General features: G+C 44.5%; 1 protein-coding gene and 1 long non-coding RNA gene across 11 annotated transcripts in view; one reads left to right on the forward strand and one right to left on the reverse strand.

Moving 5' to 3' along the window:
* Positions 1-3,984, reverse strand: part of LOC120397362 — an 85,750-nt gene extending 81,766 nt beyond the window's left edge. The window contains exon 1 of the long non-coding RNA XR_005593751.1: positions 3,573-3,984. This is a non-coding gene — a long non-coding RNA (uncharacterized LOC120397362). The remainder of the gene's footprint in view (positions 1-3,572) is intronic.
* Positions 3,985-7,131: 3,147 nt separating this feature from the next.
* PCDH17 (protocadherin 17) overlaps positions 7,132-12,319 on the forward strand; it is a 102,298-nt gene continuing 97,110 nt past the window's right edge. For all 10 annotated transcript variants that reach the window (XR_005584672.1, XR_005584673.1, XM_039488450.1 and 7 more), the window contains exon 1: positions 7,132-9,769. Coding sequence is in view for 8 of the 10 variants with exons in the window: in XM_039488450.1 (XP_039344384.1) it covers positions 7,169-9,769 (2,601 nt within the window). In the remaining 2 variants the exon portion in view is untranslated. The remainder of the gene's footprint in view (positions 9,770-12,319) is intronic.

Genomic DNA, 12,319 nt, shown 5'->3' on the forward strand with positions numbered 1-12,319 from the left:
TGGGTTTGACTTAGTTAACTTCTGTGTGCGTAGACCAGGCCTTGGATAACTTCTTGCAAGACACTTCATTAAAATAAAGTAAAATTAGAAATTTAAATATATTATGTGAACTTTAGACATTATTTTGTTAACACACTCAAAGAATTCTAATAGACTACAGAAGCACCATTTTACTTTACAGAAGCTGTGCTAGTTTGTCCTTACATGCTGATCCAAAGCCCACTGAATGGAAAGACTTCAGTGGGCTTTGGAACGGGTCTTACATCATGTTAATCTAGGTGTTTTATAATTCTATTTTTAATTGTAATTTCAACTAATTTCCTGATATTGAAGTAAGGCTCACTAGACTATAATTCCTGGATCACCCTTACAGCCTTTTTTAAAGATAAGTGCATTTACTACCCTCTAATCCTCTGATATAGTAGCTGATTTTAATGAGTGCATATTTTATAGCAGCTCAGTCATTTAATTTTTAGATTCTTTCAGAATTCTTGATGTCTATCATCCTGTCCAGGTGACTTTTTGATCTTTAGTTCATCAATTGCTCTGTCGACACCACATTCTATGTAGTACCTCATCTTTGTTGCATGAAAAGAGTAGGTCTGGGGTAGATATCTCCCCAACATTTCCTGTAAAGACTGCTGCAAATAAATCATTTAATTTCTCTACAATGTCTTGATGTTCTTTAATTGTTCCATTTGCTACCTGGTAATCCAGCAGACCCACCAATTTTCTCACAGGCTTTCTGATTTTGGTATACTTAATAATGTATTTGTTTGTAAGTGTTTGGCTATTTCTGTTCAATTATCTACAGGTACTTTGCTCCTCAAATTCCCTCTTAGGCCTCCTAATTTCCACTTTACCTGCTGTAGTTTATGTTCTTTTCTGTTAGTTTCACTATGATTGGATTTCTGCTTTCTGAACGATACCTTTTAGACTGAAATAACCTAAATCTTGAACCTTGCCATTTAACCATATTGATTTTCTCTTTCCATCCTACTTTCTTTTTTAGTTTAGGGATATGAATGTCTTCTATCACTGTTATGATATGTTTAAGTGGCCCCCACCCAGAGACTAAGGATTTTAATTTCAATACTTTTGATTTAAGGTCCTTTTGACTAGTTTCCTCTCTTTTTAAATTGAAATAAAATAAATCCTTCTTTCTCAGGATAGGGTCACCAAGACCTAGTGTTTGGGATGAATCCTTACTCCAAATATTTTGAACTTTGTTATATTGTGGTCACTATTATTTAACAGTTCAATTAAAGTTACTTCTTGAAGCAACTGCTGTGTACCTTAACACAAAGTTGAGAATAGTCCTGCTCTTGTTTGTTCTAGAGCTAGCAGCTCCAAAAAGCAATCATTTCAGGTTTCAAGAAATTGATTTTCTAAATCTTGTCCACTTGTGCCATTTGACCAGTTCATATGCAGGTAATTGAAATAATTTATTATTGCTATTTTATTGGACTCAGTTCTCTTGTTGATCATCCTCAACACTCAATATATTTTTTTGGATCAGGAGGCTGGTTAGTATAATCCTCCTAGTATATTTGTATTCTTATGTCCTGAGAGTTATATGCATATAGTTTATCTTTGTATAGTCCTCTCTATTTAGAAATTTTATCTCACAAAATATTTCTAATCGTTTTTTTCCCCCCACTAAACATGTGGCATATGCAGAATACATGATGGTGTGGTGCACTACAAAGGTGTTATTGGCACTCATTTGCAATGACCTTCACAACTCTCTTGTGGCTTTTCCACACATGAGTAATGTACCTATTACAAATTAATGCAGATAAAACCTTTATAACACTCTACACCATCATTTAATATATGCTACATATGTGACAGAAATAAATATTTTAGAAATATCTGAGAGTTGTTAAACAAACAAAAATGGTACTATGTGCACATGTGGATTGAAATCGATAAATGGCTTTTCATGGCTATAAATTGCCTGGCAAAACAAACACCAGAAAGGGAGACATATGTTTTAGAGATGCTGAGCACCTAAGTCTATGAAATCAATAGGAACCACATACAGTCAATGTTTCTGAAAACAAGGGGTGAAATACTACACACACACACACACACCTTGAAGTGAGATGGATTTCACCTCACACCACTTATGTCAGTGTTCAGATATGGATTTAGGGGCCTAACTTTAGGCACTCACATTTTGATATTTCTTTTCCAAATATTCTACATGTGTACTTAGTGTAAATGGTATGTAGCTCTTTGGTGCTTTTAGACAAATCTTCCCAGCAAATTTTGCAGGCAAAACTTCCACTGATTTGAATAGAAGATTTGACTGAGTATGTGCTATATAGTTTGCCCCTTGTTTCAAGGCCCTGGAGGCGTATCCTATGAGATGCTGAGTGCTCTCACCTTCATTGACTTCAGGGTGTGTTGAGAACTGTTTAGCATATAAAGTTGAATACTTAATTATATCAAATGGAAAGAGGCAACTGCTGAATTGGGGGAAAAAAAGAGAGAACAAATCCCCAAATGCATCTTATTTCAACTGAACATAAAAATTAGAAAGAAATCCTTTGATGCATATTACTCATCATGTTCCATACTAAAAGTGAAGTGACTATTTTGGCATGTTGGAACTCCACTGATCTCTAACAGAAAGGCAAACTAGAGACAACATATGTACACAAACGGGTACCCACCCACTCACCCACAAGATGCCCCAAATGCAGTAGTAATGGCTCAGTACACTAGAGGGAGCTAGTACATAAATGCAATGAGACATTTTTTCATATTCACAGAGCATTTATGTCACATATTTAGATATCATGCGGTATTTAATTTGGCAACAGTTGCTTAACTATATAATAATAACATAAGACCCAAGGATGGGTAATACAAACCTGCTGAGAGAACAGAGTATCTTTGTATCAATGTTCCATATTATAAAATGTGTTGTTGGTTCATGTCTTATTTTGGTAAATAAAAACAGAGGAGTTGTAGCAGACAGCCACACACACTGAGCTTTCATCAGCCAGTCAGAATCCTCCTTTCAGAAAGCCCATTTTATAAATATCCCATTATAGGTCTCTCTTTGGCACACAGACTATGTGTACATTTCAGTTTAGTGATTCCACACTGTAACTAACAATAGATAGATAGATAGATAAGATTTTACACAGCATTAGTTTCATAATGGTTAGAAGCAGAATCATTCTGCATGGCAAACTATCCATTTTAAAGTTACAAAGGGATTTTAGGATTGGGAAGCTCTAGCAAGAACACTGATTTGAATATATAAATGTAAAAGATGTACTCCTAGTTGAATGATATTGATGGACATAACTAAAAAAAGCCTGACTGTAATTTTCATTGACTCAGGCAAAAAAAAATCCTCTCTCACCTGATTTTTTAACAACCTGCTCTAAAATAATTTCCAGAAGCATCTTGTAATTGCTCTAGATTTTATTTTCTTTACTTCCTAAATGATTTATGTTACTCACTTACACATTCGTCATTCACAATTTATAAATGGCAACTTAACTTTAGTATTTATGAATTGAGATCAATACATTAGCAATCAAAACACTCACCTTTCTATTTCAATACATCATGCTTCTCCCCTCCTCCTTCCCCAACTTTCGCCTGGGATGTCTGAACAGCAGTCGAAGTTTATAGCGCTCTCCCAGTGGCTGCTTTATGAGGGAATACATGTGTAGAGATAGTAGTCATAGTTTCGGTACTAAAACATTAATCCAGGAAAAGAAAGAGGTGAGAGAGCACGCCAGGTGCTTCTAAATATTGGTAATACTTGGATGCAAAAAAGCTTCTTGTGGACCAGAATCGTTTGCAAAAGTGCTGAAATTGCCTATTCAAGTTGTTTACCACCGGAGTTGCTTCCATAGGTACCACACAGCATTCGGACAAAGGTTTCTTTGTGTTTGATAAGATTTATATTTTGGTCATCTTGTGAAACCTGCAAACTGTGGTTAGGGTGGGGCCCAATTTCTAATGAAATGTTTAACGGACTTGAGGAGAGGGCGGAGATATTTGATTATCCCCTCTTGAGACACTTATTGATCAGTATGTGCTGGAAAAATTATAATATTCGGGGTATCTGTCATGCATTACTGCATTACTATATTAGTGCGTTTCAAATAATTGTTTATCGAGTGGCAACTCAAATATTTTACCGAAGGCAGGGGGAACTGGGTGAAGATCGCTGCCTACCCACCGGTATCACAGATGACATATAGGACCGGCAGCTGGATCACACGGAGGCACATTCTCCCATTCCCACAGAGAAGCATTCTAACCGTACTCAGGGATTTACGTGGAGAACCTGTTGGGAATCTGGGATCTATGTCATGTATGCAAATTGTATCCCGTCATACGCGGCTACTACAGTTTGTTTAATGTCTGACATATGGGAAGTATTGATCCTAATTTTTCTCTATTTTCAGCGATCACCGAAGACTCCTTATTATTTCTACCAAAAAAAAATGCCAGAGAGACGCTGCAGTGTGTAGAAATGAGAGACTGCAATTTACAAGCAACAAGCCCTTCTCACATTGTTAGTCTCCAATCTAACTGATCTAATCAATGACACCAAAGCACTGGGGATTCTAGCACCGCCTCCCCAAGCCTTTCCGCTGATTCTCATTGGAGGCTAGGTTCGGAGGCAGGTTCCTTTCCTCAGCACGGATTGGCTGGCAGGGAATCAGTATCAATGTTTAAGCAGCGGCGTGAGGTGAATAGAGTCAGTCGGCAAGAGGCACTGGGAGAGAGCGATGGGGCTGGGAACCCAGCAAATGCTGCAGTAAGGGAGGGGGAGCTATAAGAGACAGTGCTCCAACTGTTGAATTTTCGCAAATCTCCACTTACCTACGGACGGCTTATACTGTGGATCTGTTTCCTCTGAAATCGACATCTCTTTTGCATATGGTCTAGTTAACGTTGGCTAATGCCTGTTTGAGAGGTGCCACCCATCAATGAGACCGGGAGAAGAATTTTTAAAAATCCCTCTACAACAGACTGCAGAATTAACTATGTACGGTGGCTCCGGACTCAAATAAAGGACTAAAAAAACAACACAGAACTGAGACTTGGAACTAGAGCTGTGAGCATTTCAATGGGAACCTGTGCTTTTCCCCCCCGTTAATGTGCAAGATCTCTGGGTCTTCACACATAACTCTGAGGAAAGGTGGCTAAAAACACTCAGCAAAGCAGGAGACAGACGCGCCTCTGTGCCCGTGAGTGGATAACAGCCTTGTTTTCCTGATTCCCAGTCTCCCGGAGAAAGAGGTATAGTAAAAGTGCAGCTGGATCCGACACCCTCCTCTTTCTTCCCCTCTCTCTTTTTTTCCTCCAAAACATGAATCTGATTTTTGTGTCTATAGCGTGAGTCAGAAAAGCGTTAGGAAGAAGCTGCAACTAATGTCTGTGAAGGGAGGAACATGAGGCGATAGTGAATGTGATTTGTTCCGCTGGATCTGACTCATCCAGCAGATTGAAACACCTGCATTTCTGGATGTGTCAATCATTTCTTTTCGGCTGTTAAAAGAACCTGAAATAAAATTTAACACCCCCCCCATATATACCTATACATAATATCACTGGGGAGGTAAATCATCCCGGGTGAACGCATCTGGCATTGCAGCCGCTCTTTCCCCATACATCAAGATGCCCAGAAAGACTATTACAGCTTGAAAAGACTGCAAAATGCATCACACCAAACACTGAATTGTATTTGTTTTTATTCTAAAAGAATTGTCGATCAAAATATTTGCCTCTTTTTATTCATCGCCAAGATTCCCCCTCCCCTAAATGAAGAGGACTAGGAGGCAGTGTCATTGGAAGGAGATGCTGAATAGAAAGAAAAGAGAGGCACTTGACAGCCCAGCCTTGTGAATGCAGAGACTGTTTCCCTTTTAGCGAGAGACTAAGAGAGAGTGTGTGTGGTGGGTTGCTTTTTTTTCTCTCTCTCGCTCTCTTTTTTTAATCTGTGCGTCCAGCCATGGGTTGCCTGTTGATTTCCTCTCGACTAGAGAGAAAAGCAAACTGGAATTAAACTGCATCGAGAAAAGTGCTGCTCCACAGACACACACACGCACACACACACTGTTTGTGAGAGAGGATGTGGTGGTGGCGGCGGCTACTGGCCTGTCTTAAAGAAACCCAAGTGTGCATTTGATTGAGCACAGCCTGTGATTTTTTTTTTTAACACACATCTATCGCTAGTGATGACGAGCAGCTGGTGGGTTTCTTAATCCCCCCTCCCACCCCCCAAGAAAAGGAAGAGAGGGAGGCTGGTGGCGCGGGAGAGAAAGGAAACTACAAATCCGGACACTAGTTTTCACACTGCAATTTCCCTCCCTTCTTTTTGTTGTTTGGAAAGGAAAGAGTGAGCGTGGAGGAGCCGGCGAGGGGGAAATACCGATGGCAGCGAGATGCAGTTCGCCGCCGCAAGCAATGCAAGATTAGATCTCTAAATGCAGCAAAACACTCCCTGAAAACCAACAACCCCGCGGTGCAATCAGACATTTCACTGCCTCTCACTGCACACGGAGCGGGCTTCTACACAGGCGAGAGACTCTTTTTACCTCCCTCCTCCGCTGTCTCCCCCTCCTAACCGCCCTCCACTCCATTAGTCGCATCACAAGCAATGAGTAGCAAATAAGCGTTTTCTGTTTACGGTCCTGCTTCCCAACAGCCAGCTCCCTTTTCTATATATCTATTTTAAATTTCTTGGACTGATCTGGAAAACCACCACCACCACCGATCATTTTTTATATTCTTTGTAAATCGGCGGATATTAAAGAAAAAAAATTAGACGGATTCCGAATGGTTGTTTAAAGAAGAAGCTATATTTTTTATTCTCCTCCTCTTCCTCCAGCTGAAGTTGGACAGCCTAAATAACTGTGCGGGGATTGTGTGGCAGCAGAAGCGCTTGATTTGAGGCGGCTTTTCTCTCGCCCTCTCGCCCCTCCCTGCGAGCTACATGCTCCATTTGCTGCCCCGCATCCTGTGTCTCTGCAGATGTTTTAGAGCAACAGGTTCAGCAACTTAAAACACAGGGGTAGGGCGCGGGGACAGAAGAAGGGAGAGGGAATAAGGCGGCCGCGGAGGAGGAAGAGGGGGCAGGGGCCACCCTGGTGCTGCCGCAGCTGCCACCCCCCCCGGCTCGGGGATGTACCTTTCCATTTGTTGCTTCTTCTTCTGCTGGGCTCCTGCCCTGACTCTGAAGAACCTGAATTACTCGGTGCCGGAGGAGCAGGGGGCGGGCACGGTGATCGGGAACATCGGCAGGGATGCCCGGCTGCAGGCGGGGGCGGGCGGGCCGCCGCCGCCGGCGGAGCGGGGAGGCGGCCGGGGGACCAAATCCACTTTCCGCGTGCTGGAGAACTCGGCGCCGCACCTGCTGGACGTGGACGGCGAGAGCGGGCTGCTCTACACCAAGCAGCGCATCGACCGCGAGGCGCTGTGCCGGCGCAGCGCCAAGTGCCAGCTCTCGCTCGAGGTCTTCGCCAACGACCAGGAGATCTGCATGATCAAGGTGGAGATCCAGGACCTGAACGACAACGCGCCCGCCTTCCCCTCCGACCAGGTGGACATGGACATCTCGGAGAACGCGGCGCCGGGCACCCGCTTCCCCCTCACCAGCGCCCACGACCCGGACGCCGGCGACAACGGGCTGCGCACTTACCTCCTCACCCGCGACGACTACGGCCTCTTCTCGCTCGACGTCAAGTCGCGGGGCGACGGCACCAAGTTCCCGGAGCTGGTGATCCAGAAGCCGCTGGACCGCGAGGAGCAGAGCCACCACACGCTGGTGCTGACGGCGCTGGACGGCGGCGACCCGCCCCGCTCGGGCACGGTGCAGCTCAACGTGCGCCTCATCGACTCCAACGACAACAGCCCCGTCTTCGAGGCGGCCTCGTACGTGGTGGAGCTGCCGGAGAACGCGCCGCTGGGCACCGCCGTCATCGACCTGAACGCCACCGACGCGGACGAGGGCACCAACGGCGAGGTGCTGTACTCCTTCAGCGGCTACGCGCCCGAGCGCGTCCGCGACCTCTTCAGCATCGACCCGCAGAGCGGCCTCATCCGCGTCAAGAGCAACCTGGACTACGAGGAGAGCGGCCTCATCGAGATCGACGTGCAGGCCCGCGACCTGGGGCCCAACCCCATCCCGGCCCACTGCAAGGTGACCGTGCGCCTCATCGACCGCAACGACAACGCGCCCGCCATCGGCTTCGTCTCCGTCCGCCAGGGGGCGCTCAGCGAGGCCGCCCCGCCGGGCACCGTCATCGCCCTGGTGCGGGTCACCGACCGCGACTCCGGCAAGAACGGGCAGCTGCAGTGCCGGGTGCTGGGCGGCGGCGGGGCGGGCGCGGTGCCCTTCGCCCTGGAGGAGAACTACGACAACTTCTACACGGTGGTGACCGACCGGCCGCTGGACCGCGAGGCGCAGGACGAGTACAACGTGACCATCCTGGCCCGGGACGGGGGCAGCCCCCCGCTCAACTCCACCAAGTCCTTCTCCGTGCGGATCCTGGACGAGAACGACAACCCGCCCCGCTTCAGCAAGAGCCTCTACGTGCTGCAGGTGCCTGAGAACAACATCCCTGGCGAGTACCTAGGCTCCGTGCTGGCCCAGGACCCAGACCTGGGCCAGAATGGGACAGTGTCCTACTCCATCTTGCCCGGGCACGTGGGCGACGTCTCCATCTACACCTACGTCTCCGTCAACCCCACCAATGGCGCCATCTACGCCCTGCGGAGCTTCAACTACGAGCAAACCAAGCACTTTGAGTTCCGCGTGCTGGCCAAGGACTCGGGCTCGCCCCACCGCGAGAGCAACGCCACTGTGCGTGTCACGGTGCTCGACGTCAATGACAACGCACCCCTCATCGTTCTGCCTGCCCTCATCAATGACACTGCAGAGCTCCAGGTGCCACGCAACGCTGGTGTGGGCTACCCCGTGGGCACCGTGCATGCCCTGGACAGTGATTTTGGGGAGAGCGGGCGCCTCACGTATGAGATCGTTGAAGGCAATGAGGAGCACCTCTTTGAGATGGACCCCACCAGTGGCGAGATACGCACTTTGCACCCATACTGGGAAGAACTCAGTCCCGTGGCTGAATTGGTGGTCAAAGTCAGTGACCACGGCAAGCCCAGCCTCTCAGCCGTGGCCAAGCTGATTGTCAGGGCCTTGGCGGGACCACTGCCTGAAGCCGGCGAGCCACAGGTGAATGGTGAGCAGCATCGGCGACCACATTGGGACCTGTCGCTGCCCTTGATTGTGACCTTGAGTACTGTCTCCATCATCCTACTAGCTGCCATGATCACCATTGCCGTGAAGTGCAAGCGGGAGAACAAGGAGATCCGAACCTACAATTGCCGCATCGCAGAGTACAGCCATCCCCAGCTGGGAGGAGGAGGCAGCAGCAGCGGGGGAGGAGGAGGAGGTGGCAGTGGCGGGGGCAAGGGCAAGAAGAAGAAGATCAGCAAGAATGACATCATGCTGGTGCCCAGTGAGGGCGAGGACAGCAGGGGCCCCCTCAATGTCATGAACGTAGTGAGCAGCCCATCCTTGGCCACCTCACCCATGTACTTTGACTATCAGACCCGTCTGCCCCTCAGCTCACCCAGGTCCGAGGTGATGTATCTGAAACCCGCCTCCAACAACCTGACTGTGCCCCAGGGACATGTGGGCTGCCACACCAGCTTCACAGGGCAAGGGACTAACGCCAGCGAGGCTCCCCCGAGCCGGATGTCCATTATTCAGGTAGGAGACTTTTAGAATAACCTGGACCTCACTTTAGACGCTGGTTTAAATGTTACATTTTGTCTGCAGTGAAACCTGTTGTAAGGCACCAACAAAAATCAGTCACCTCAGGGAGGTGGACTTATTAAAATAAAGGTATGCAGATCATACTTGAGGGATCTGATTCTGTTCTCATGCTGGTGTCACCAGTTTTAAATCAAAAGTTATTCCACTGACATAAATGGAGTTACACCAGTGTAAAGCTGGTGTATGTGAGAACACAGTCAAGCCTAATATGTTTGGGATACTTTGGGGTAGTCTCCTAAAATGGGAATTGCCTAAGAAAGGTGAGAGAGACCAGGTAGGTGAGGTAATATCTTATATTGGACCAGCTTCTGTGGGTGAAGAAGACAATCTTTCAAGCTACACAAAGCTCTTCTTCAAGTCTGGGAAAGGCAAACTCACCCACCTTGTCTCTCTCATAATCTGGGACCAACATGGCTACAACAACACTGCAAACAAACAAAAGGTGGTCTCTTCCACAGGTTTCACTGTACTTTTGTTTGTGGTGGACAGGGGGTGGGGATATTTGAAGAAGTTATGTCTGCTTCTGTAACCAACAGGACATTGCAGAAACTGTACACACTAAGGACACACTTTTTTTTCCCCCAGAGGAAATCTATTGCAACAGTGTTTATAGCCTTCCAATCCTGTATGTATGTAATATGAGCTATTTCCAAGATGTATGCTTTTAATTTTAATTTCCTTTTTATAACATATATACATATATTTTTTATCTTTGACACAGAACAGTATAATTTGGGGCCCCATTACTTCCTTTTCTTCCCTGAAAACAATAAAACTTTCAGTCTTGGAAAGTTTGCTTAGTTAACTAGATTAAAATGTATGCGATAGCCTCCCTCCCATGTTAACAAAACTCAAATCCTATTGTAAATCGACAGAATGACTAGCCAGATTTCCAGTAGCCTGAATCAATATTGACTATTGTTTTATAGTGAAAGACTTACATGCTGTTTTTTTTTTTTTTGATTAAAGCTTATTTTTGAAAAATACAGTAGTGGGGCCACATTCTCCCTTCAGTAACACCCATCACCAATTGACTTTCATGTATGTCAGTGATGGCAGAATTTGGGCCATTGGATTGAGTTTAATATTTAATTAAAATAACAACTTAATACATAGTGTGTAATTTGAAGTTCAAACACAGAAGATGTGTTCTGAAGCAGTGGGCTCATACCATAAAACTGAGGGCAGAATCTGGCCCTAATTGCTCTAATTTAAAGTATTCCTTAATTACTGTGGCTTAATGTTACAGGTATGCTCCAAAGCAATTTTTAGAGCTTTCATCAAATGCAGGCTCTGGGTAATGATTATTAAATATATCTGAAGTGTCATATCTGTTTTGTCCTGTGGTTCTCCTAATATGCTGTTCTGAGTCATAAGGGAATGAGCTGAGTGTATCAAAAGTGACACAGGCTCATTTTGTGTTGCCAGCTAATGAGAAAAAGTTGCACTGTAGACACTTGATGTATCAAAAGGAAATTCGTAATGCATTTGAGGCTTCATATGATGCAGTTTTGTGAACACCAAATTTACTTAGTTTCCAGTGGCATCTAATATTCTCAAGAGATGTGGCCAATAATTGATCTACTATAGCTGTATATTTTAATAACTGCAGAAAAAATGCCCTGTGTACAAGGTCACTGCAAACTATTCCTCAACCCACTATTGAGTTGTGTCATTTTATACTTGCTATCAATTAGGTGGTTGAGCAATATTCAAAATCAGAAATTGATTTTAACAAAAAGTGACACTTCAGGAAGAATATTAGGTTAGGGCAATACCGAAAATAATTCAATTTATAATTCATGCTTTAAAAGACAAACAACTTTCAGTGACTCTTGTTTAAGTCATGTAATATTTTTAATATAAAGTGAAGTTGTCAGAATACAAAAATACTTTTTTTTCCCAAGTGATAAGTGTAATAGTTACTAAAACATAGAAAATTATATTCTCTTGCAACCATGTAATGTCTATATAAAGCAATTAATACATGTATTGATACTACTAAATAGTAAAGATTCAACTGTAGTGTAAAATCTCAGTCGTAAATATTATTCCTTTTTTACAGTGTTCACTGTATCATATCAGTCATGATTTTTTTTGAAATTTATATAAAACTGAAAGAGGAATTTCCTCCCTTAAAAAAAGGTGTGTTGTGGTTTCTGTGAAAGTTTTGCTGCGATGACTGTGAAAAAATTTAACCGTAATTCCTGATAACATGAACCTGTATACCTAATATTTAACTTTCAGTTTTCCTGAATATCTGCACACAGTGTTTTGGAGCAAGGTGGTGCAATTAGTGAGTTAAGAAACACTCATCTTTCATTTATGGAAAGCTGGATCAAATTTAGTTTAGGTGACAAGTGGACCTGAATTTAATTGTCACAACATAATCATAAAACAAATACGCAGATTGACATAGTTGTTGGGCCCTGTTCAGGATAGGTCCACGTTTATAGTATCAGGAGTTTGTATTAGGAGAACTAT

The sequence above is a fragment of the Mauremys reevesii genome, linkage group 1 (genome assembly GCF_016161935.1).
Source record: "Mauremys reevesii isolate NIE-2019 linkage group 1, ASM1616193v1, whole genome shotgun sequence".
NCBI lineage: Eukaryota > Metazoa > Chordata > Testudines > Geoemydidae > Mauremys > Mauremys reevesii.